Genomic DNA, 24,573 nt, shown 5'->3' on the forward strand with positions numbered 1-24,573 from the left:
AAAACATACCAATGGAACAGAATAGAGAACCCAGAAGTAAACCCTTAAGTGTATGGTCAAATAATCTTCCACCAGGGTGCCAAGAGTATTCAATGGGGAAAGGACAATCTCTTCAACAAATTGTGTTGTGAAAACTGGATATCTACATGGAAATTAATGAAGTTGGATTCTTACCTCACACAATATGCAAATAATAACAAAAAGTAACTCGCTATGGATAAAAGACCTAAATGTAAGAGCTAAAAGTATCAAAATCCTAGAAGAAGTTCTATCAAACAGAACAAAACTTTATGACATTAGATTTTGCAATAATTTCTTGGATATGACCAAAAACAGGCCAAAAAAAAAAATAGACAAATCCAACTTTATCAAACTTAAACATTTCTGCACATCAATAAAAACAATCAACAGAGCGAAAAACAATATGAAATAAAATATTCACAGGGCTGGTGCAGTGGCTCATGCCTGTAATCCCAGCACTTTGGGAGGCCAAGGCGGGTTGATCACCTGAGGTCAGGAGTTCCAGACCAGCCTGACCAACACAGAGAAACTCTGTCTCTACTAAAAATACAAAAATTAGCCAGGCATGGTGGTGCATGCCTGTAATCCCAGCTACTCGGGAGGCTGAAGCGGGAGAATCACTTGAACCAGGAAGCAAAGGTTGCAGTGAGCTGAGATTGCACCATTGCACTCCAGCCTAGACAACAAGAGTGAAACTCTCAAAAAAAAAAAAAAAAATATATATATATATATATGTATGTATGTGTGTGTGTATTTGCAAATTATATTTCCAACAAGAGATTAATATCCAAAATAGATAAGGAGCTTCTACAACTCAACAGCAGCAACAATGACAAATAACCTAAAGAAGTCTTCAACAAAATACTAGCAAACTGAATGCAACAGCACATTAAAAGGATCATTTATCATGATCATGCAGGTTTTATTTCAGGGATGCAAGATGTTTCAACATACTCAAATCTAAAAAGGTGACATAGTACATTAACAGAATGAAGAATACTAGCCATATGACTATCTCAAAAGATTCTGAAAAGGCATTTGACAAAATTCAACATCCTTTCATGATTTAAAAAAAAAAACAACTCTCGCCTTTCCGTCTGGCGGCAGCCATCAGGTAAGCCAAGATGGGTGCATACAAGTACATCCAGGAGCTATGGAGAAAGAAGCAGTCTGATGTCATGCGCGTTCTTCTGACGGTCCACTGCTGGCAGTACCGCCAGCTCTTCACTCTCCACAGGGTTCCCCGCCCCACCCGGCCTGATAAAGCGCACCGACTGGGCTACAAGGCCAAGCAAGGTTACGTTATACATAGGATTCTTGTTCGCCGTGGTGGCCGAAAACGCCCAGTTCCTAAGGGTGCAACTTATGGCAAGCCTGTCCATCATGGTGTCAACCAGCTGAAGTTTGCTCGAAGCCTTCAGTCTGTTGCAGAGGAGTGAGCTGGACGCCACTGTGGGGCTCTAAGAGTCCTGAATTCTTACTGGGTTGGTGAAGATTCCACATACAAATTTTTTGAGGTTATTCTCATTGATCCATTCCATAAAGCTATCAGAAGAAATCCTGACACCCAATGGATCACCAAACCAGTCCACAAACACAGGGAGATGTGTGGGCTGACATCTGCAGGCCTAAAGAGCCGTGGCCTTGGAAAGGGCCATAAGTTCCACCACACTATTGGTGGTTCTCGCCAGGCAGCTTGGAGAAGGCGCAATACTCTCCAGCTCCACCGTTACCGCTAATATAAGTTTGTAAAATTCGTACCTAATAAACAATTTAGGACAGTCATGTCTGCTTACAGGTGTTCTTTGTCTGTTAAAATTAGACAGCTGATTGTTTCATGAATACTTTGTCAAATTAAGAAAGTTAAAGTGCAATAATGTTTGAAGACAATACATGACATGGTGTATATTGTTTCTAATAAGATAAACATTTTTGTCTTTGCTTTATTTTATTAGGGAGTTATTTGTCCATGTATAAAACATACTGTATGGTATAATAGGTTTAAAATAAACTCTTTAAAAGAAGAGTACTGAAAAAAACAAAACAAAACAAACAAATAAAAAACAACTCTCAACAAATTAGGTACAGAAGGAATGTACCTCAACACAATGAAGACCATATATGACAAACCTATAGCTAACATCATACTCAATGGTGAAAAGTTGAACATTTTCCCCTAAGACCAGGAACAAGACAGGGAGGCCCACTCTAACCACTTCTATTCAACGTGGTACTGAAGTTCTAGCCAGCAATTAGGCAAGAGAAAGAAATATAAAATAATCCAAATTGGAAAGGAAAAATGTAAATTGTCACTGTTTGTAGTTGACATGATTATATATACAGAAAACGCTAAAGACTTCACTTAAAAACTATGAAATAATAAAGAAATCTGGTTGCAACAGAATACAGATTGTACTGAAAAAAATGATAAAGCAATCTCATAATGTTGCAAGATACAAAAATCCACATACAAAAATCAGTAGCATCACATTAACAAAGAACTATCTGAAAATGAAACCGATAAAACAATCCTATTTACAATAGCTAAAAATAAGTAAATAAATAAAATATTTAATACACTTAACAAAGGAGGTCAAAGACCTATACACTGAAAACTATAAAACACTGATGAAGGAAATTGAAGAAGTCATAAATAAATGGAAAGATATCCTGTGTTTATAGATTAGAAGAATCAATATTATTAAAATGTCTGTACAACCCAAAGTGATCTGCAGATTTGATGCAATCCCTATCAAAATTTCCCTGACATTTTTCACAGAAACAAGAAAAAAAAATCCTAAAATTCATATGGAACCACAAAAGACCTTGAATACCCAAAGCAATTGTGAGCAAAAAGAACAACACTGAAGGCATCATACTACCTGATTAAAAATATACTAATATACTACAGAGCGATAATAATCAAAACAGCATGGTACTCACATAAAAACAGATACATTGACAGAATAGAGAGCCCAGAAACAAATCTACACATTGAGGGTCAATTGATTTTCAACAAAGGTGCCAAGAACCAACAATGAGTAAACTACAGTCTCTTCAATAAATGGTATTGGGACAACTGTATACCCACATGTAGGAGAATGAAACTAGACTCTCATCTCACATCATATACAAGAATTAACTCAGAATAAAGGCTTACACATAAGACCTGAAACTATAAAATTACTAGAAGAAAACATAGGCAAAAAGCTCCATCACATTGGTTTGGGCAATAATTTTTTGATATAATCAATCCCAAAAGCACAGGCAACAAAAGCAAAAATAGACAAATGGGACTATATCAAACTAAAAACTTTTTCTTACAGCCAAGGAAACTATCAGTAGAGTGAAGAGATAATCTATGGAATGAAACAAAATATTTGCAAACCATGTGCTTGATAAGGAGTATAGGAATCCAAACAACTCAATAGGAAGAAAACAGCCTGATTTTAAAATGAGCAAAGGATTTGAAAAGACATTTCTCAAAAGTTGACATATAAATGGCCAAGAAGTATATGAAAAAAAATGCTCAACATAGCTAATTAGAGAAATGAAAATTAAAACCACAGTGAGATATCATCTCACAACTGTTAGAATGACTATTATCAAAAGACAAGAGATAACAAGTGTTGACAAGGATATGGAGAAAAGGGAACCCTTGTACACTGTTGGTGGGAATATAAATTATGTAGTCATTATGGAAAATTGTATGGAGGCTCCTTTAAAAATGAAAAATAGAACTGCCATATGATCCAGCAATTTCATTTCTGAGCATATACCCAAAGGAAATGAAATCAGCACTTCATAGAAATGCTTATGCTCCTATGTTCATTGCAGCATTGTTCACAATAGCTAAGATATGGAAACATCCTAAATGTCTACCAACAGATGAATGGATAATGAAAATGTGGTGTATACACACAAAAGAATACTACTGAGTCTTAAAAAAGAGGAAGATCTGTCATAAATAGTTTTTATTATTTTGAGATATGTTCCATCAATACCTAGTTTATTGAGAGTTTTTAGCATAAAGGGCTGTTGAATTTTGTCGAAGGCCTTCTCTGCATCAATTGAGATAATCATGTGGTTTTTGTCTTTGGTTCTGTTTATGTGGTGAATTACGTTTATAGACTTGTGTATGTTGAACCAGCCTTGCATCCCCGGGATGAATCCTACTTGATTATGGTGGATAAGCTTTTTGATGTGCTGTTGCAATCGGCTTGCCAGTATTTTATTGAAGATTTTTGCATCTATGTTCATCATGGATATTGGCCTGTAGTTTTCTTTTCTTGTTGAGTCTCTGCTGGGTTTTGGTATCAGGATGATGTTGGTCTCATAAAATGATTTGGGAAGGATTCCCTCTTTTTGGATTACTTGGAATAGTTTCAGAAGGAATGGTACCAACTCCTCTTTGTATGTCTGGTAGAATTTGGCTGTAAACCCATCTGGACCTGGGCTTTTTTTTTGGGTGATGACAAACCAACAGCCAATATCATACTGAATGGGCAAAAACTGGAAGCATTCCCTTTGAAATCTGGCACTAGACAAGGATGCCCTCTCTCACCACTCCTATTCAATATAGTACTGGAAGTTCTAGCCAGAGCAATCAGGCAAGAAAAAGAAATAAAGGGTATTCAAATAGGAAAGGAGGAAGTCAAATTGTCTCTATTTGCAGACGACATGATTGTATATCTAGAAGACCCCATTGTCTCAGCCCAAAATCTCCTGAAACTGATAAGCAACTTCAGCAAAGTCTCAGGATACAATATCAATGTGCAAAAATCACAAGCATTCCTATACACCAATAACAGACTTAGAGCCAAATCAAGAACGAACTGCCATTCACAATTGCTACAAGGAGAATAAAATGCCTAGGAAGACAACTAACAAGGAACATAAAGGACCTCTTAAAGGAGAACTACAAACCACTGCTCAACATAATAAGAGAGGACACAAACAGATGGAGAAACATTCCATGTTCGTGGTTAGGAAGAATCAATATTGTGAAAATGGCCATACTGCCCAAAGTAATTTACAGATTCAACGCTATCCCCATCAAGCTACCAAAGACCTTCTTCACAGAACTGGAAAAAACCACCTTAAACTTCATATGGAACCAAAAGAGAGCCCACATAGCCAAGTCAATTCTAAGCAAAAAGAACAAAGCGGGAGGCATCACACTACTGAACATCAAACTATATTACAAGGCTACGGTAATCAAAACAGCATGGTACTGGTACCAAAACAGAGATATAGACCAATGGAACAGAACAGAGGCCTCGGAGGCAACATAACATATTTACAACCATCTGATCTTTGACAAACCTGACAAAAACAAGCAATGGGGAAAGGATTCCCTGTTTAATAAGTGGTGTTGGGAAAACTGGCTAGCCATATGCAGAAAGCAGAAACTGGACCCCTTCCTGACACCTTACACTAAAATTAACTCCAGATGGATTAAAGACTTAAACATAAGACCTAACACCATAAAAACCATAGAAGAAAATCTAGGCAAAATCATTCAGGACATAGGCGTAGGCAAAGACTTCATTTTGCATATAAAAAAGTTCTAGAGTTGTTACACAACAATGTGAATATTGTTTACACAACAGAACTGTACACATAAAAAGGGCTAAGAATAAATTAGATATGGGTGAGACTCAGGAAATGATTCATTGTGAGGCAAATTGCTCTCCAGCTGTGAAGTTGAATATACTATTTGCTTCCAAAATATAACGGTGGGACAGTCATAGGATAGAAATTCTTATTCCAAAAGGGAGGAATGGGAGAGAAGAAAGGTGTACCAGGTCCTGAGCAAGTCAAGTTTCCAGAATAGTCTTTTTGAATCAGGGTTCTGCCTTCCAGGCACATTGGGGAGGTGGCCTCTGCCTCAGGGCTTTGGGCAGCCCTGCCCTCCTGGTTGGAAAACAGTGAGGCAGCTCTGTGCCCGAGGCTCTCCAGGGTGAAATTGTATACCAGTGGTTCTACTGGTCTAGGGCCTCAGGGGTGCCCTCACCCTGCTGCTTCATTGGGCATTGCCCAGTGCACTCTCTTCTTGGTGGCCCTGCACATGGTGGCTTTCTGCCCACACTCTGTGACTTTCCAGAGTATCCTTTGAAATCTAGGTGGAGGTTACCATGCCCCCACAGCTTTGCTGGCACAGCACACACTAAACTAGGATCTGTTGGAGCCATACCTGGGGTAGCCTAGGAGCCCTGTGATGGAGCGTGGAGAGCAAAGCCTCAAGGTGACCCATGGCAGTGAGTGCCGAAGCCCCACAAGTACCTGCAGCCCCTCCTTTGAAATCATTGTGTCCCCCAAGCCCCTGCATTCCGTGCCCGGGATAGGAGTGGCAGCCCTGATCTGAAATGCCTTTGGGATATTCTTTCATTGTCTTGATGAATAGCACTCGGATTCCACTGAGATGGTTGATCCATACTAATTTCCTCTTTGAATGGTCATGTAGACACACCACTGATGTCCTCTCTTGAAAATGCCTTTAGTTTTTACAATATGGATAGACTGAGAATTTTCTAAATCTTTACATTCTCCTTCCTTTTGAATTAAAAATTCTATCTGGTGCCATCCCCTGATCTCAGTGGCAGGGGCTGACAAACTTGAATTGAGAGGGCGAACTAGAGGATGTGGGGGGCATCTTCTCTCCTGTCGGGGTGAGGAGCTGCAGCAAGCTCCCCGCACCTCCCATCCCCCATCCACCAGCTCCCGCAGCCCATGTGATCCAGGGAAGTTGGGGTGGGGTGGGCGGGTCCTCCCTTGCCCTGCACCTGGCTGGCCTGGAGGTGGGGTCCCCTCAGCTCTCAGGGTTCGAGTGCCACTTGTGTAGGTCCATCTACGGTGGGCTGCGTGTGCGCATCAGGCAGGAGGAGGTCGCACCAGCATCTCATTTTCAGTGGAAACTTATTGAGTGAGGAAGAGCTCAAGGCAAATGAGAAAGACTAGAGTCAGCCAGGGCCACCATAACGAGATACCGCAGGCTGGGTGGCTTACACTTAAACTTATTTTCTCAGAGTCTGGAAGTCTAAGATCAAGTTGCCAGCAAGGTAGGTTGCATTCTGAGGCCTCTCTCGCTGACCTGGAGATGGCCTTCTCACCGTGTCCTCACATGACCTCTTTGCATTTGCTCTGGTGTCTCTTCCTCTTCTTATAGGACACTAGTCTCGTTGGCATAGGGCCCCACCTCATTTTATTTCACCTTAATTACCTGTTTAAAGGCCCTGTCTCCAACACAGTCACATTAAGTGTTAAGGCTTCACTATAGGAATTTCCAGTTGTGGGGAGAGAGACAATTCGGTCCTTAACAGAGGAATAGCTCCTGCAATAATTAAGCCTGCAAACAATAGCGACTGTACTTTAAGGCGGGAACATGACCCTAAGTCAGGATTTCTCAACCTGGTAGCATTGCCATTTTGGACTGAGTCATTCTTTGTGCTGGGGGCTGTCCTGTGCATTGCAGGATGTTTAGCAACATCCCTGGGCTACACCCACCAGGTATCAGATAGTGCTCCCCTCACCTAGTGTGAGAACAAAAATGTCTGCAGACCTTGGCAAATATCTCCTGGGAGGCAAAATCACTGCTGGTGGATACTGCTGTAAGCACAGGGCTTCTCTCTTCAAGCAGGAACAAAGTGTAGAAAGGCAGATTTTCTCTACAAAAGCTTCATAAGTTTAAATAGACCGTAAGTATCCTTGAGCTCTCTTAGCAATCCTTCAAGTTTCTGTCACGTGTGTGTGTGTGTGTGTGTATCCATATATATACACATACACATGCTTTGAGAATTTACACATTGCACTTTGGGGCTAATGAGTTCCCATAGGTTTATTTGCCTTGGTATGAGAGAGTCTGCCTTTTTACTTATGTTAAACTTACCATCTTCAAAGTTTAAAAGACTCTCTCTGCTGTGTATTTCAGGATTTGGTGAACAGGATTAATGTAGCCTGACTTCTTCCAAGATTATAGACTTGCACCATGTATGCTGTCTACAGTGGACATCTTTTATTCCTCTCATAGTGACCACCCCATTCCCCAGATTGTTTCCATTGTTTCTAGAGCTTTGTCTTCTCCCTGTGTCTTCTCCGAAACTCAGGACCAGCGGTAGAAGGCACTGTAGGAGCAGTGGGCACACGCCCGAGGCTGAGCCTGGATAGATAGGGTCGGGAGGGAGGATGGACTGGGGAGGTCACAGGGTCGGGAGGGAGGATGGACTTGGAAGGTCACAGGGTCGGGAGGGAGGATGGACTTGGAAGGTCACAGGGTCGGGAGGGAGGATGGACTTGGAAGGTCACAGGGTCCGGAGGGAGGATGGACTTGGAAGGTCACAGGGTCCGGAGGGAGGATGGACTTGGAAGGTCACACCAGAGGCACCAAATGGTGTGATGGATGAAAAAGCACATTGAAAAGTCCACGTACGTTACAAAAACAAATGCCTTTTGTGATAATCATTCTATCAAATTGGGCATTTCTGAGCTTATCCTGTTGTTCTTCAAAGCAGTTGGCTAAGGCTGTTCTTATTTTTTCTTTAACCTTCCTGCCACTCTCAGATCCAATTTATTTGCTACACTAGTGCCAGGTTAATAGTCCTAGAACACAACCATGATCACTTCACCTCCTTCTCAAAAACCTTCACTGTCTCTCTACTGCCTGCAAAGTCCCACGTCCCGAGCCTGGCATTGCAGGTTGTGTAGTCTGCGTAATCTCCCTCTGTGTCCTTACAGACACGCTGCGCTCCAGACAAACTGGACTTTGACATCACATTAAAAATTTTTTTTTTATATTTCCCCCTCTACATCTTTCCAATCACTTATTGGGTGCTAGTATGATTCCCTCCTTAACCCCAGAGCTCTCTGTTTTGAGGCAGAAAACAAAAGGCCCAGAACCAATTAGCCTCAGCTTCCTGCCTTCACTTTCCTGTGGCACTAAGTCAAGGCAGATTGGCAAAGGCTTTGTAGCTGGTCCCAGCCTGACTCTCTGCCAAAACCTACTTCCTAAATCCTCTGGAAACGAGGCCGTCCCACTCCAGGTTGGCCTCATGAGGACATCTCAGTCCCATCAAACCTCCCCTTGGCTTTGAGGCTAACCCACGCTGGCCATGTTCACACTTTTTCTCTAGAATCTGTGTGGGTTTGTCCCCTAAAGTTCTACCATGTCCTTGGATTATCACCACACCCTAGGTGCTGCTTCTGTCTCAGAGGATGCTTTGGACTCTGCCTGTCCTTGCCATCGCCTGTCTGGGCAGCAGTCTGCTTAACGCTAAACCCTGAAGTCCTCCCTTCCCTCCTGGCCTAAGTTTCTCAGATTTGTTCAGTTTGGTGGCAACAATGCTTCCTACTCAGTTGCTAAGACAGGATTGATCCTTTGGTGAGGTGTTTGAGATTCTCTGGGGACCTCATAGCCTGGATGGCCTCCTGAGAGCTTGCCTGGCCTTACGCTGAGCTGCAAACCACAAGAAGAAAGATATTACGCTCCGCCCAATTAAAGAGATTGCCTCTAAGTCCCCTATAGAATTCCTATTTCCTTGTGTCTGAGGGTCACCTCTGGGTCACAGTCTTTTGTGGAAGACTAGCAGTGAATTGCCATGGGATTGATGAGTCACAGAGTCCTCTGGGCTCAGTGGCCAGCTCTGTCCTTTTCCTTGGTCTGTCTCTGACTATTTATAAACATATGACTTTCTTGCCCTGTCAGGGAGGTTGTCTTTTGGCATGAGAGCTATATAAACAAACAACACTAAGAACTTAGTAATAGAGTTAAGTTCTTTTTACCAAGAAAGGAGGCAATCCATTTCCTCACAAAACTTTCCAGAGAGTAGGAGACCCTGCTCTCTGAGAAAGGAAGAAAATAGTTCCAGGGAGGGGCTGCTGTTTTCTGGGCCACTTTGCATGTGACGGGAAAGTGAAAGCAGAACCGAAGCAACCCCATGGAAGGAGATTTCTGCGGTAAACACCTACTTCTGCATAGAGAACGTTCTCCATTCCCTCCCGGGCCAATGGGCAGTGTGAACTCAGAGTGTCATTTGTGTCTGGCAGAGAAGCTCCTGGTAGCCAGGCAAGCCACCGAGTTGCAGACACTGTTTGAGTGGAAGTAGATCGTTTTGTTCTAGTTGCTTGTTTTCACCAAGCAAGCACCACATATAGGTATAAAGCAATTTTAAAAACTGATTTTTGGTTTTGAGAAAAGTGAAATGTGTAAACCATTTGTGATCGCATAATAAAACTGCACATCTAAGAATATAAATGTTTTGTAGTCGATTAGCTATTGCACAAAAACATTGAAATATCTTTTAATTTTTCACTTTGGTCAGATGAAGAGAGTCAAAGCAGGAAAGTGAGTGTACGGAAATGGAAAAAGAAGAGGATTCACGCTAGAGAAGAAGAGATGCAGTGGTTACATTTTGTTCTCCATTAATAGAAGACCCGGTTGCTGTATTCGAAAGGTCTGGGGAGAAGAAAGGACGTGACAGCTACTAAGCACCTAGTAGATGCCAAGCATGGTTCTTTACTATGTGAGACATAATTAGATGACTAAGAATTGAAGCTATCTAAATGAATGTTTGATCAAGGAGACATTGTTAGCTGGGGACAGATCCCTAGAGAGACCTTGCATTTGTGGATTCCCAGAGGAGCAAAAGCCCCAGAATGAATGATTTCAACGGTGTCAAGAAAACCAGAGGAGTGTGATGTCTGAATAAGGAGAGTTTTCAAGAAAGTGGAGTGATCCCCTGTGATGAAAGCAGCAGAGAAATCCACCAAGATAAAGATCTGGTGACCTTGGCAATCAACTTCTGTCCCATTGAGGTAATGGACAAGGAAGTCAGACTGCACTGAGAACGTGTGGGAGGGAAGAGAGGAAACACAGAAGTGTAGCATTTTCTTTAGGGAACATGGGAAAAGTGAAGAAGAGAGATGGGATGGAAGCTAGGGAGATGAGAAAAGAGTTGGGGGCAAGGAAGATTTGAGCCTGAATTCTAAACTGAGGGGAAGGATCCGGCAGTCAGGGACTGATTAGAGTGAACAGAGATAGAAGGGAGGACGGCTGAGACAAGCGCCCAGTGGAGGCAGGAGTGAAGGTCTCGAGGGCGTAGGTGGAGGTCAGGATTAGCCTGGAGCAGGAAGAGCCCCAGCCTCTGAGACTTGAGGAAGAAGGAGAAAGAGAAGCCAGCGTCTCCGAACGGTCAGAATGTCGCTGATGAAGGTGTTTTCTTGATGAAGTAAAAGGCAAGGAATTCCTGCTGCTATGTATAACTGGATGTGGAGTGAGAGGAGAGTGATAAGGTTTGGAACGTTCACAAGGAGACTGGGATAATTAGTTAATTGATCAATCAATCAATTAAATGGCTTGCTGCCTCTTTTCTCTTCCTATCAATTCAAGTCCATTCTGCTTTCACTTGGCTCCAAAACAAACACTGTTCTTGCTTGCCATTAATCATAGATAAGGCACAACTCTATTACATTAGCAGGACATCTGCGGCTTTCACAGTTTGGCAACAGCCTGTTTCCTAAGCCTCGCCTCCTCCGGCTCCTCATTAACGTGACCACACAGCAGTCCCCTGCCTGCCACATGCTTTGAAGCCTCTGTGCCTTTGCCCAGGCCGTCTTTTCTCCTTGCAAGCCTCTCATCCTCTTCTCTGCATCGGTAAACTCGTATTTAACCTCCAAGGCACAGTTCAAATGTCATCTTCTCTCTAGCCTCTCCTACCTAGGGCAGAATTAATAATTCTAGACTGAGATCACCTCTTTTGGGAGGTGGGCATGCACTGGCCATTTCTGTGTTCCTGAGATCTTAGAAACACCAGAACCCTCCCCTCTCAACCCTCTGCTCTCTCCACATGGCACTAGAGTCCACAGGATCCCGTGTGGTTGCTTGGATCTACCCACACACATTCTAGAGTCTGGGAGGTCCCCTAGGAATGTCCCTGTTCTGATAAAGAGACACTGTGGGTATTTTCCTTTGCTATCCCATTTGTGCTCTCTGTTTTTGTGAGGGCACTTGGGAAGATGAAAAAACTCTGTCACCATTGTCATCTTCTCCTTGCATCCCCAACATCTGACACATCAAACATTACTTAAAAACTACTATGAAGACAAAAGGAAAGGCAAATTAACTAAAATTTTTCAGAAGTCTTCAAAAATCTGTAAAAACCATTCAATTCAATATAAAAGGACAAAAACTTTAAAGCCAAGTTGTTGGCAAATTGATAAAATTGAAGAATTGATGATTTGGTGAATTAATTTCTGATTAGTTGATGGGTTGATTTTAGTGAGTTGATGTGCAGTAAATTGATTTTCAGGATGGTCACGGAGAGGGTAGAACTGGCCTGGAGCCAGGGGCCACAGCCCAGACCACAGGGGCCCAGGATCAGGCTGCAGCCCCAGTAAAACTGGAAGGATATGAGCAAGGGCAGAGCCATGCTGGGGCCACTAGCAGGCAAGGTGGTTGAGCCCCAGTGCCTTTGCCAGGGATGATTGATCACAGATTAGACCAGTCACAGAAATCTTGGCAATTGATGGGAGAGGCCAAGAAACTGGGGGCAGAGAACCATTAGAAAAGAGAAAAAATGTTACCCAGACACAGCTTCCCACAGCCCGCACGCGCTGTAAGTTCATCCTCTGCCCCAAGATGTCATTCCCAAAAGAAGGAGGGAGAGGGGGAGGAGAAGAAACCATGAAAGACTCCGCCTTTCCCAAAAGAGATATGAAGTTTTTCAAAAATAAGTAAGTTTTAATGTATAAATTTCAAACCATCTGCAGATACAAAGGAAGAGTGATTTTAGCTTAGAATTTTCCAGGAGATAGAGGTTGGGGCTTTGAGATTTAGGGAAGTCAGGAGATGGAAGGGAAAGTTCTAAGGGAAGTGAGCAGCTCCCAGCCAAAGGGCAGAAGTTCAGAGTTTGAAAAGTGATGGCCAACAGGAAGTCTGCTGTCCTAGGGAGCTGCCCCCAAATGACCACAACAGTCCACCTAGGGCAGGAGGCTGGGGGAAGAGATGCCATCCTCCATATGTAAGCACACATTTGCATCACTTCTCTGTGCAGGAATCATCAGACATTCTAGTGACAGCATTGGGCCACCTGACTTCCTGCAGTTATATGGGCATTGAAACTACTTAATTGCTGTGGAAAGGATTAGCCCCAGAAAGTTGCAGGCCACATGAACATTTATATTGCACATTAATATAATGGACTTTCTCCTTTTTTCACAACATATTTATTTCTGTGTACAGACTTCCAAGATAGCTATTCTTGACGGCAGGAACCATAATTGTGGTCCCAGAACCTAGCACGGTGCTTAAAATAGATTAAAAATAGAGCGATGCACCAACAAAATAGTCCGATCTAAGGTCCGGAATGGAAAAATTCAATGGTAAGGACGCCCTCTGGTGGAATATCTAGGTAGTAACAGGAAAGGACCTGAAGACCCTGGCAAGCAGCAGGCTGCTTAAATGGAAAAATCTCAGAAAAGGAGCCAGTGGCCAACTGGTAGCCAACCAAGAGCAACCAGAGCAGTGCTGTCCAGTAGAAAGGAGCCTCTTAATTCAATTTCAAAATTTCTAGTAGCTACATTAAAAACATAATAAGAAGCAGGTGAGATTAATGTAATATATATTGTAAACTGCAAATATACAAAAAATTGTCAATTCAACATTAATTAATATAAAAATTACTGAGATTATGTATGTATATTTAATCAAGTATTCAAATTCCAGGGCATTTTATACTTAGACTATGTTTTTTGCTGAATAGCTACAGGTGGCGGCGGCTACCGCATTGGACAGCATAGTCCTTGAGGAAGGGGATCTGCCCAGGTCACGGTAGGTGTCCTATAAACATGTAGTTAATGAAGAATATCCCCCAACACCTACCTGAACTTGTCATGCTCCAAAGAACATGACAGATATAACTTTACCTGAAAGTCAGCATTTTAGACAATTTAGAACAACTGGATTTGTGTCATTTTAAAAGGACACTTTAGTAAGTTTTTGTTGAACTTATATTTGCCACAGTATCAGACTCTAGTCCCAACTAGGCAAGGTACCTCTCCTAGAGGCGGTGTTATCTGCTTTGTTTACTTTTATTTGTTATCATCGACTTATTTATTTAATATTCTGCTAGCATTTAGGGGGAAAGGGATGATTGTGTAACAGAGATTCAATAAACCATGATCCCTTCTTACAGGTCCTTTCTATCTAGGAGGGAATGTGGGCCATACATGTATATTTTGAGAAGACACATAATGAGGAAGCCCTGGTGAGACCGAAAGGTGTTTTGAACTGGGTTGCTTGCTGGCTGTGGCTAAGAGACAGTTCCTGGAGGCTTCTGCTCTTGCCTCCCTGGTGTTGGCCTTGAGCAATCACTGCCTGCTCCCTCCTGGGAAAAAGGATGGCCACAACCTGATTGCCTGCCGAGCTGTTGAGGGATAGGTGAGAAAATCCAAGCTGAAATCCTGCTGGAGTGGGGCGGAGCTGGGGACTGCCCTAGTCATTGCCTCCTCCATCACCCCAGCTATCAGTGCTCCCTATGCCTCCCAGTGCTCCCACCCTGAAGCCTTGAACTGAAGTGACACCCAAAGGGTAGTGACTGTGGTTTTGTGCTGGCCGAGGACACCAGCTGGCCCTTCTTTCTCTTTACACACATGACACTAACACAGATGGCCACTAATGGGCCAAAATAACGAGACCTGTAGGGAGTGCCAGTACCGCAAAAGAAAAACGGCAAACAGGACCATCTATGTCCTTGAAAGAAGTAGTAGAAAACAGAGACCAGCCATTTAAAATGAGCGTTAAAAGCGCACTTTAAAAGTGAGAAGCTATTATAGTATGAAAACAATAGGAAATATAGGAAAAACACCTAGAAGTTCTCAGTGTAAAAGAACTATAGTCAAAGTAATAGCCTCATTAATGGGATAAATGGTGGGAGAGATGCAACTGAAAACAAAACGGAGAGTTGAAGGACCACACTGAGGAGCTAGCTCAGGACGGAAGAGGGAGGGATGCAGAAGTCATAAAGAGCAAAGTCAAGGGAAAAGGAGGAGAGAATTGTTCAAATATAGATTATATGAGTTTCATAAAGACAAAAAAATAGAGGAGAAAATAAAGAAATAAAAAAGAAGTGCGGTGGCTCACGCCTGTAATCACAGCACTTTCGGGGGCTGAGGCAGGTGGACAACCGAGGTCAGGGGTTTGAGACCAGCCTGGTCAACATGATGAAACCCCGTCTCTACTAAAAATACAAAAAGTTAGCCGGGTGTGGTGGCAGGCACCTGTAATCCCAACTACTCAGGAGGCTGAGGCGGGAGAATCACTCGAACCTGGGAGGCAGAGGTTGTGGTGAGCCAGGATCACATCACTGCACTCCAGCCTGGGCAACAAGAGTGAAACTCTGCCTCAAAAATAAAATAAAATAAAATAAAATAAATAAACAAAATGAATTCCCAGAATTAAAAGATAGAGAAAATCCATAATGTCTTTAAGAGAGAAGGAAAAACCTACTCGAGATACACTAGCAAAATTTTAAAGTATCAAAGACAATGAGAAAATTCTAAAAGACTCCAACATGAAATATTGACCTGGGATTTTCTAACTGTGACACTGGATGCAAAAAAAAAAAAAAAAAAAAAAAAAAATTGGAACGATGTTATTTAAAATATTAAAGGAAAAAACTTCAAATAGAATTTAATACACAGCTAAACTTTATTCAAAAGTGCTGGTGTAATAAAAAATTATCAAGCATACCAAGGCTTCAGAAGGTTTGCTATGCAGATTCCCACATTTGACGTTTTGAAAGAATTCTAATCAGAGAAAGCATTCTAGAAGGGGCCAAAAGATGTGAGAACTGATGTTGACCAAATACTTTGGTAAAGGAGAAAATATGAGAATAAATTTGAAAGCATGCTAAAGTTCTTATCCAGTCAAAGGGAAGATGGGGAAGGTATCAGTAATACTTAAAAAAAAAAAAAGCCAATGAAGACCAAAAGAGAAAACTTGGCCGGGTATGGTTGCTCAGGCCTGTAATTTCTAGCATTTTGGGAGGCCGAGGTAGTTGGATTGCCTGAGCTCAGGAGTTCGAGACCAGCCTGGGCAACACAGTGAAATCCCATCTCTACTAAAACAAAACAAAACAAAACAAAACAAAACATTAGCCAGGTGTGACAGCATGTGCCTGTAGTCCCAGCTACTCAGGAGGCTGAGACAGGAGAATTGCTTGAACCTGGGAGGTGGCAGTTGCACTGAGCCAAGATTGCACCCTGCATCCAGCCTGGGCGACAGAGTGAGAGTCCGACTCCAAAAAAAAAAAAAAAAAAGAAAGAAAGAAAACTTTAAAAATAGAAGTGTTGAAATAAATAAGGTATTAGAAACAAGTCCAAGTGCATTAATATTCACAATAAACACAGTCAGAATGTGGCAAAGACAGTGCCATGTGCTCACCAAACCATTACATCTTCCTGCACACACAGCTAAAGTGCGTTTTTCCATCCCCGTGCGCCTATGTGGGGTCATTGTTTACTTCTTGCCAATGGAATGTGAGCAGAGATGGCAAATAGTTTCTGGTCCAAAACCATGGAACGAATGTGCCTTTCCCTGCAAAGCTGGAAGTGAAGTGCTTTTCAATAGTGGAGATACAAGGTGCTTAGCTACCTTGAGGCACTTTTTGGAGGAGAGCTGCAGGGTGCCCGACCTGCCTTGAACTACACATGGCTAAAAAATAAACCTGTGTTTTGTTAAACCACTGAGGCTTCAGTGTTTGTCTCTTGCAGAAACAAGTTTGCTCCCTTTGACTGTCACATGAATTGAACCACCAGTTAGAAGACAGAGACTGTCAGATTGAATCAAAAGCAAAAATCTATATAATTTTTAGTTTTGTAGCCCACACCAAGGGCTACATCTAAAGCATATATACACAGGGGAGTAAAAACAAGAGAGTAGAAAAACATACAGCAAACGAATACCCAAAGACAGCTGTGGAGCTTATTACCATTGGACAAGACAGACTAGGACAGAAAGACTGTCAGGACAAATTGGGAAAAGGCTCACCAAGACTATAATAATTCCCAAGAGTAAGCACCTAATAACCTAAATGCATAGAGGGCAAAAGCTGATTTAAAAATTAGAAACAAGTTGAAAAAACTACAGTCATAGTTAGAGGTTTAAATACACCATTCATAGGCCGGAAGTCGTGGTGCATGCCTGTAGTCCCAGCTACTCGAGGAGGCTGAGGCAGGAGGATCACCTGAGCCCAGGTGTTTGAGGCTGCAGTGAGCCATGATTACTCCACTGCACTCCAGTCTGAGCAACAGAGCAAGAGCCTGTCTCTAAAAAATAAATAAATAAATGCACCACTCTTTGTAATGTATAGGTCAGTCCAAAAATAAAGAAAGCCATAACAAATAAGAATGACAAAATCCACATGCTTGATCCAATAAACGTGTGCATGTATAAAATTCTGCATCAAATTTATTAGAGTCCATGTGAAATATTTACAGAAGTTGACCACACTCCATGCCATAAAGGATTATCATGTAATTAAGTTTTAAGTTAATAACAAAAATCACACTTTAAAAAAAACCTGTGTATGTTTTGAAATAAAAAACACCCAATACTCAATTGCTATTAAACAAAGAAGCAACTTTCTTTATCTTGAGTTTTTCATGTCTTACCCATCTATCATCTCATGGCTCCAGCTCCCACCTCACCTGGGGAGAGATGAAGGTGGTGAGGGTCCCGACCAGGGCAGGATCGAAGCAGTGAAGACACTGTTCATTCATGCAGCGGTATCTCCTAGGCACCTATTATGTGCTAGGCATCATGCTAGACACTGCAGAATGGAAACAAAAAAACTAACATTAGGGCTCCCCATAAACTGTGCCACACAAATCAGTTACTAGCTGTAATTTCATTAATTTGAAGCTATGTCTGCCCCACTCAATATAGGCATCCCTTATTCATTGAGAAAAGAGCATTGGACCAGGTTTTACCAGTCCACAGGCTACCCAAGAACCACCTAGCAGCATGCTGAAAACGCAGGTTCCTTGGCCCTTCCTTGGAAAGGCGAATCTAACCCACTAGGTCAAGAGGAAACCCGGGAGCGTGTATTATAACAAACTCACCAGATGATTATCATTTGGAACCAGAGACCCAGATGATTTCCTAGGTTCCTTCCAAGTTGAAAATGATCTATTTCATGGTCTTTCACATATGGCTTAATTTGGTTAGACTTCTGTTTACTTAGATGTTAGGTTTACCTTTTTTTTTTTTTTTTTTTTTTTTTTTTAATACTGGACTAAATTCTCCCAGTGCCTTGTATTAGCCAAAGCCAAGGGTGATGCCGTCCTCCAGCCTGTGGCAGCCTGCAGGAGGTGCCCGGGTCCTGGAGGGACCAACAGAGAGGACCAGCACCTCTGCCCTCCTCGGGGAGTCCAGGTAAGCTCCTTACACTCTGCTTTAGACCAAACATCTCCAACAATTGCATATTTTTTCTTACAAAATGAAATAATAATAAGAGAAAAATAAAATAACATTTTTGAAAGTGATTTAAGGTTTTAAGAGGTTTTCATTCTACTGTGCATCCAATATTTTCCTTTTAAAGAGTATTGGTAAAGTTTATTTTACTTTCTAACTCAAAATTTGTCCACAGAAACTTCTAGGGAAAGTAGGATTCCCTGCATCGCAGATCAAGATAGACGCGGCTCTCTGACGGCCTTTTCTCTCCCTTCCTCGGGTCCCTTCTTGGAAGATGTGGTATCAGTTGTTCCAAGCCCCTCCCATCCTCCAAAATTTCCTTTGGCCTCTCCTGGGGGCCCAGTGAATCCTTCCACCTTCTCACCCGGGCTCTTTCCCTCTTTACCCAGCAACAGATACATTCACTCAGAGAATTTCTGTGATTGGCTGAAGATAGCAGGGGTCTCCCCCATCCTCGAATTTGTTTTCTTCCTCTTTACCTCCGCCTTGTTGCTGTACCCCCCACACGGACCGAGACCGATTTGATTAAAGCACCAGAGTGCAATGGCCCCCAGAGCGGGGCTGGTCCTGGAGCTGTACACCCTGACCACCCTCCTGAGCCTGCAGGAGGCAGGGGCCGCCAAGGGTGAGTCCAAGGGTGAGGGGGGTGGGGCGGGGAGCAGAGATTTACGGAATTGGGTTACGTGGGGAGGTGGCATGGAGGATGTTCGTTCCCCTCCCTCTCTGGTTTATGGGCAGCTTCCTTCACCAAGAGACACCCAATCCCCCTCACCTCCGTCACATCCACTCTGGACCTAAGTGAAGGTGCAGCTCGGTCAGCTGCGCAGGTGTCCCGTTCAGCATTTGCTCATGTTCAGATTCTCCTCATTTCTTCCTCCTTCCTGAGATCCAAACCTTTACCCAGCAGATGCCAGCAAGCACCCTGATTTCTCTACTGCCCCTGGTTCTGGAATATGCCCAATCAAGTCCAGTTCTGTTGCAGTATTTATGCCCATGCCGGTAGTTAACTGTTTACCTGTCTTTGTTCTTCAGGAGACATGGGCCGGTGTGTCCGTCCACAGCTGGTTCATCTTTCTTGCTTGCTTTTATTTCCCTGGCCCAGCATTGTGCTAGTTCCTCAATAATTGTTGCTCAAACAACTTCACAGAAGTCTACAAGAATTAAAACTTAATCCCCAACTTCCAGAAAACTAGACAACAGTTATGGAAGGGACAGTGATAATGCTCTGAGATGGAGGAGTTGGGACATGAACCCTGACTCTGACTTCTTGTCCAGTGCTCTTTGCAATGCCTTGAGTTGCTTCTTTCTATCCCGTTGGTCTCTGGGTCACTAACCTTAATTCCTGCTCCTGCCAGCTGCGGCCTGTTTCCCCTCACACCCACCCGCACTGCATCTCTGTGCAAAGCTCCACCACTCTCCTGTCCTTGATCACTCCCCCTCATCCCACTCCTACAGTCCCACCAGCTCATACCACAGGGCCCAAGAACACAGGCAGGGCAGATGACCACAGCTGAGATTTAAATTCTGGAGCCCCAAACATGATTTTAGGCAGCCTCTCCTCTTCCCATCCTGATACACCAGACTGCACTGTCTCTGTGCCGGCTGCGGTGTGCTGGGATGAGCCTCTGTCTTCCTGTCCTCTCCCTTCCCCTCTCCCAGGGCTAGCCCAGTGTCAGAACAGGACTATGTCCCCACACAGAACCCAGGACAGAGCCCAGGCTCAGGGACTCAACAATCACATATTGTGGATGAGACAGACACGTTTTCTTCTCTCTCCTTGACCCTGAACTCACCAAATACAGCTGACCACATGGGCTCCTACGGACCCGCCTTCTACCAGTCTTATGGTGCCTCGGGCCAGTTCACTCATGAGTTTGATGGGGAACAGCTGTTTTCTGTGGACCTGAAGAAAAGTGAGGCCGTGTGGCGTCTGCCTGAGTTTGGCGACTTTGCCCGCTTTGATCCACAGGGTGGGCTGGCCGGCATCGCCGCAATCAAAGCCCATCTGGACGTCCTGGTGGAGCGCTCCAACTGCACCAGGGCCATCAACGGTATTGGCCCTCCCTCTGCCCACCGAGTCAGGCAGGAAGGTCCAGGGAAACTTCCTCCCATCCCAGTTCCTAGGCCCCCATCACTCTGGGGCGCACTCTCAGCACCCACACCTGTCATGCTCTGTCCCTTTCTTTCCCAGGAGGCTCCGGGCCTTCCCAGACCCCTTTGGCACCCCTCTCCTTGAGGAATGACCCCTCTCACCTGGACTCCTGCCCAGGGACCAGTCAGATGTAGGAGCTCCTGGTGTCCCCACTCCCTCCCCAGTCTCCTCTCCCTCTGTTTTTGTCCTCTCCTGCCCCAGTGGATACCATCCCAAAGCATCCCCTGCCCACAGATGGCTACGAACGGTAAACGTCCCTTAATCCCAGTTCTAGTAAGCCCCTGGGGTGAGGGATGAACCTGTGGACTCAGGTCCCATTCCTCCTAGTGCCTCCACGGGTGACTGTGCTCCCCAAGTCCCGGGTGGAGCTGGGCCAGCCCAACATCCTCATCTGCATCGTGGACAACATCTTCCCCCCGGTGATCAATATCACCTGGCTGCGCAATGGCCAAACTGTCACTGAGGGAGTGGCCCAGACCAGCTTCTATTCCCAGCCTGACCATTTGTTCCGCAAGTTCCACTACCTGCCCTTCGTGCCCTCGGCTGAGGACGTCTATGACTGCCAGGTGGAGCACTGGGGCCTGGATGCACTGCTCCTCAGGCATTGGGGTATGGAGCCCCCTCCCCACACACCCTCCTGGCATTTCCTTTACTCTAGAGTCCTTCTTTGTACGATCAACTTCTTCCTTTCTCTCCCAGAGCCCCAGGTGCCTACTCCACTGCCAGATGCCACAGAGACCCTGGTCTGTGCCCTGGGCCTGGCCATTGGCCTGGTGGGCTTCCTCGTGGGCACCATCCTCATCATCATGGGCATATGTGTGTCCAGTGCCCCCAGGTGCAGAGGCCCCGGGAGTCTGAGGGGAGAGGGAGGAAAGTGGATGACTCTGAACAGGACATGGGTGGAGAATCAGAGATTCTGTTGGTGGGAAAGAGATCAGGAAAGAAATGGGCAAGGAGGAAAGAAGCAGATGTGGGGTGAGGGAGTGAGATTTGGAAGAGGTGGGCATTCAGAGATAGGATCGCAGAGTCTTCAGGCTGAGTAACCTCGATCGTGTGGTTTCTGCTACTTCAGGTAATGATCCTTCTGAGAGCAACGGCTTGTGGGAGACACGCTGCAGATCCTCGTGGGTTTGTGACAGCCCCTGCGTGCTCAGCGTCCTAAGTGCATCCTGCTGTGCTGACTTTGGGTGTGATCAAACTTTGTCCTATAGGTCCCTCCTTTTTGGCCCCAGTGTTCATGGCAGGTTTGTGGGATACCCACTAGCTTCCCTTTCCCCTTCAACACACACACACATTCTTGCTCTACCCAAAGCTCTGGCTGGCAGCACTAAATGCTTTGGTAGTGTTTACACTGTGTCCTTTTTAGGTCTCGGCCAGCTTTCCCAGAGGTGAGGCATGTGGTGCTGGGGATTGGCAGCCGTCCTGGGGCCCGCACGGCTGTATCTTGCTCCATTTGGCCCATTGTGTGTTACTTTGTGAATGAGCCATTTCACACGGACTTCATGAAATATGCCTCCTGAGTTCAGGTTTGCCCTGAAAGGGATACGGAGTCTCCTGTTCCTCACAACCTTCTCAGCTACAGGTCTGAAGGGCACTGGGACAGAACAGGCTCATGGGGACTCCACTCCTGCCTGGGTTTACTCTGTATGAAGAGGCCATTGGTGTCCTGCCATGATGTTATTTCCTTTTTCTACATTCCCTAGAGTCCCACGCATGGCAAAGAGAGGTCCAAGGCTTGGATGAGGTGGCCACCTCCCTCAGTGGGGCAGTCATGTTAGGTAGGAGGTGGTAGAGTCGGTCTGCAGAGTATCTGGTAAGAGGGAGGTCCACCTGGACACTCTTTAAATATGCGGCCTAGAAGATTTTAGTCTACTTTTCTGTGAACAAAATCGAAAACATACAAAGAGATAAGTCACCATACCAGGTAGCTTATGTCAAGACCAAAATGAACAGTACAGATTATGGTTTTCAAACCAGAATGCACATAAGAACTGCTTGGGATCCCTCTAAAAGTACAGTACCTGGTGCAGTGGCGCACTTCTGTAATCCCAGCACTTTGGGAGGCCAAGGGGGCAGGATCACTTGAGGCCAGGAGATGGAAACTACCCTGGGCTACGTAGAGAGACCCCATCTCTAAAAAGAAAGATTTAAAAATTAACCAGGCATGGTGGCTTGCACCTGTATTCCCAGCCACTTGGGAGGCTGAGGCTGGAGGAGTGCTTGAGCCCAGGAGTTCAAGGCTGCAGTGAGCCAAGATCGTACCATTGCACTCCAGCCTGGGTGACAGAGTGAGACCTTGTCTCTAAATAAATAAATAAATAAATGAAATATAAAAATAACAGGCATCACCCAGACCTACTGAATTAGAATCTTGGGGGTGCAAGGGGTGGCAACAAGGAGGTTGTCCTTTTTTTTTTGAGACAAACTCTCACTGTCACCAGGCTGGAGTACCATGGTGTGATCTTGGCTCACTGCTACCCCCACCTCCCAGGTTCAAGTGATTCTCCTGCCTCAGTCTCCCAGTAGCTGGGACTACAGGCATGCACCACCATGCCCAGCTAATTTTCATAGTTTTAGTAGAGATGGGGTTTCACCATGTTGGCCAGGATGGTCTCAATCTCTTGAACTTGTGATCTGCCTGCCTTGGCCTCCCAAGGATTATAGCCATGAGCCACCGCACCCTGTCAAGGCTATCATTTTTAGCCAGCTCTGGATGACTGATGCAGCCATCCTGGACCTGGGCTGCGGTCTGGTAACTGGGGACCCAGTGACATAGTCAAGTGCCATGGGGAGTCATGGGAAAGGAGGATCCCCGAGGTCTGAGGTGGACTAGGAAGGCTTTCTGAAGAACCTGGATCTGTTAGGGTGTCAAAGCCAGTCAAGGTACAAGTAAGTAGGGGCAAAATGAGGTTTTGAACTGTGAGCCATTGGTCCTGGAAAAGAAAGAAACCAAAGATTATGGGGACTCGATGGGCTTCTTAAGAGAGAATAAGTTGAAATCAATGACCAGAAGACCCTGATGGAAGCTGGAAGAGAAACATCTCAGGCAAACTTTTTGTGTGCCAATAACAGAAACCCTCTTCATGTGATCACATGCAAAGTATAGGATATTTGCAATGTAGGCGTGGGGAGGAGAGCAGGGCCCAAGGGCAGGATTTAGCCAGGCCTCCCAGGAACAGAACTCGGAACCGAAAAGCCCGGAGAAGCTAGAGCTGCCCCTCTGACACTCTGACATCCACACAGTCTGTGTTCTCTAGCCCCCCTGCATGGTAGCCGTATTCTCTCTCTGTGGACTGACTGTCCTTTTCAGTGAACATGTCCACACAACAGCTCCTCAGTTAGTTTCATTTCAACCCTCACAACCCACAGAGGCTGTGTCTCCCAGCCAGAATTTTAAATTCTCGGAAAAATAAATAACCGGCCAAACTTGGAGCAGGTGTCCATCCCAGCCCTGTGTAGTCAGAGCAGGGGACGGGATCCCACTGCACAAATGTGGCTGCCAAGCACTCACCCCGTGGCAAGGGTCAAGCTGTTCTCAGAGAAAGAGGAATAAGTTGGTTCTCAGAAGACACCACGAGATATGTGTGTTTTCAACAGTCTCTGATCTCTGCTGATCTTTCGCTTAGAAATTAACTTGATGCATCATTGGAAAGGCATTTCTCTCATCTCCGTCCTAAGACTTAATAAAGTCATAAAATTGTATTCTTTCAACCAAAGAAATGTGCCTTTTTTCACTGTTGCATATACTACCCTGAAGTCACTGGAACTTCTAGGAATAATTCCAGGTCTTTTAGATTTATGCATCTGAGTGTATACCCACATTTGTTTCTAGTCTCAAGGTACATAGTCTTTTATTTTAAAAATCAAATTGTCCTCCTGCATTCTTGATCTGACTTTCTCTCTCTTTTGGAGCGGACATTCAATAGTCTCTTGT

The 24,573-nt window shown here is 44.4% G+C and overlaps 1 protein-coding gene and 1 pseudogene across 1 annotated transcript; both read left to right on the forward strand.

Annotated features, from left to right (window-relative positions):
• The first annotated feature begins 1,105 nt into the window (after positions 1-1,105).
• Positions 1,106-1,806, forward strand: LOC105704669 (large ribosomal subunit protein eL15-like; annotated as a pseudogene).
• A 17,158-nt stretch (positions 1,807-18,964) lies between these two features.
• LOC105704672 (HLA class II histocompatibility antigen, DO alpha chain) lies at positions 18,965-24,359 on the forward strand. The gene is made up of 5 exons (XM_012434021.2): positions 18,965-19,112; positions 20,290-20,538; positions 20,967-21,248; positions 21,339-21,474; positions 21,712-24,359. Exons 1-5 carry the CDS (start codon positions 19,031-19,033, stop codon positions 21,713-21,715), a joined length of 753 nt encoding a protein of 250 aa, XP_012289444.2. The 5' UTR covers positions 18,965-19,030; the 3' UTR covers positions 21,716-24,359.
• Positions 24,360-24,573: the final 214 nt, after the last annotated feature.

This window comes from Aotus nancymaae, unplaced genomic scaffold, assembly GCF_030222135.1.
Source record: "Aotus nancymaae isolate 86718 unplaced genomic scaffold, 86718_ANA_hifiasm-v0.15.2.pri h1tg000040l, whole genome shotgun sequence".
Taxonomy (NCBI): domain Eukaryota; kingdom Metazoa; phylum Chordata; class Mammalia; order Primates; family Aotidae; genus Aotus; species Aotus nancymaae.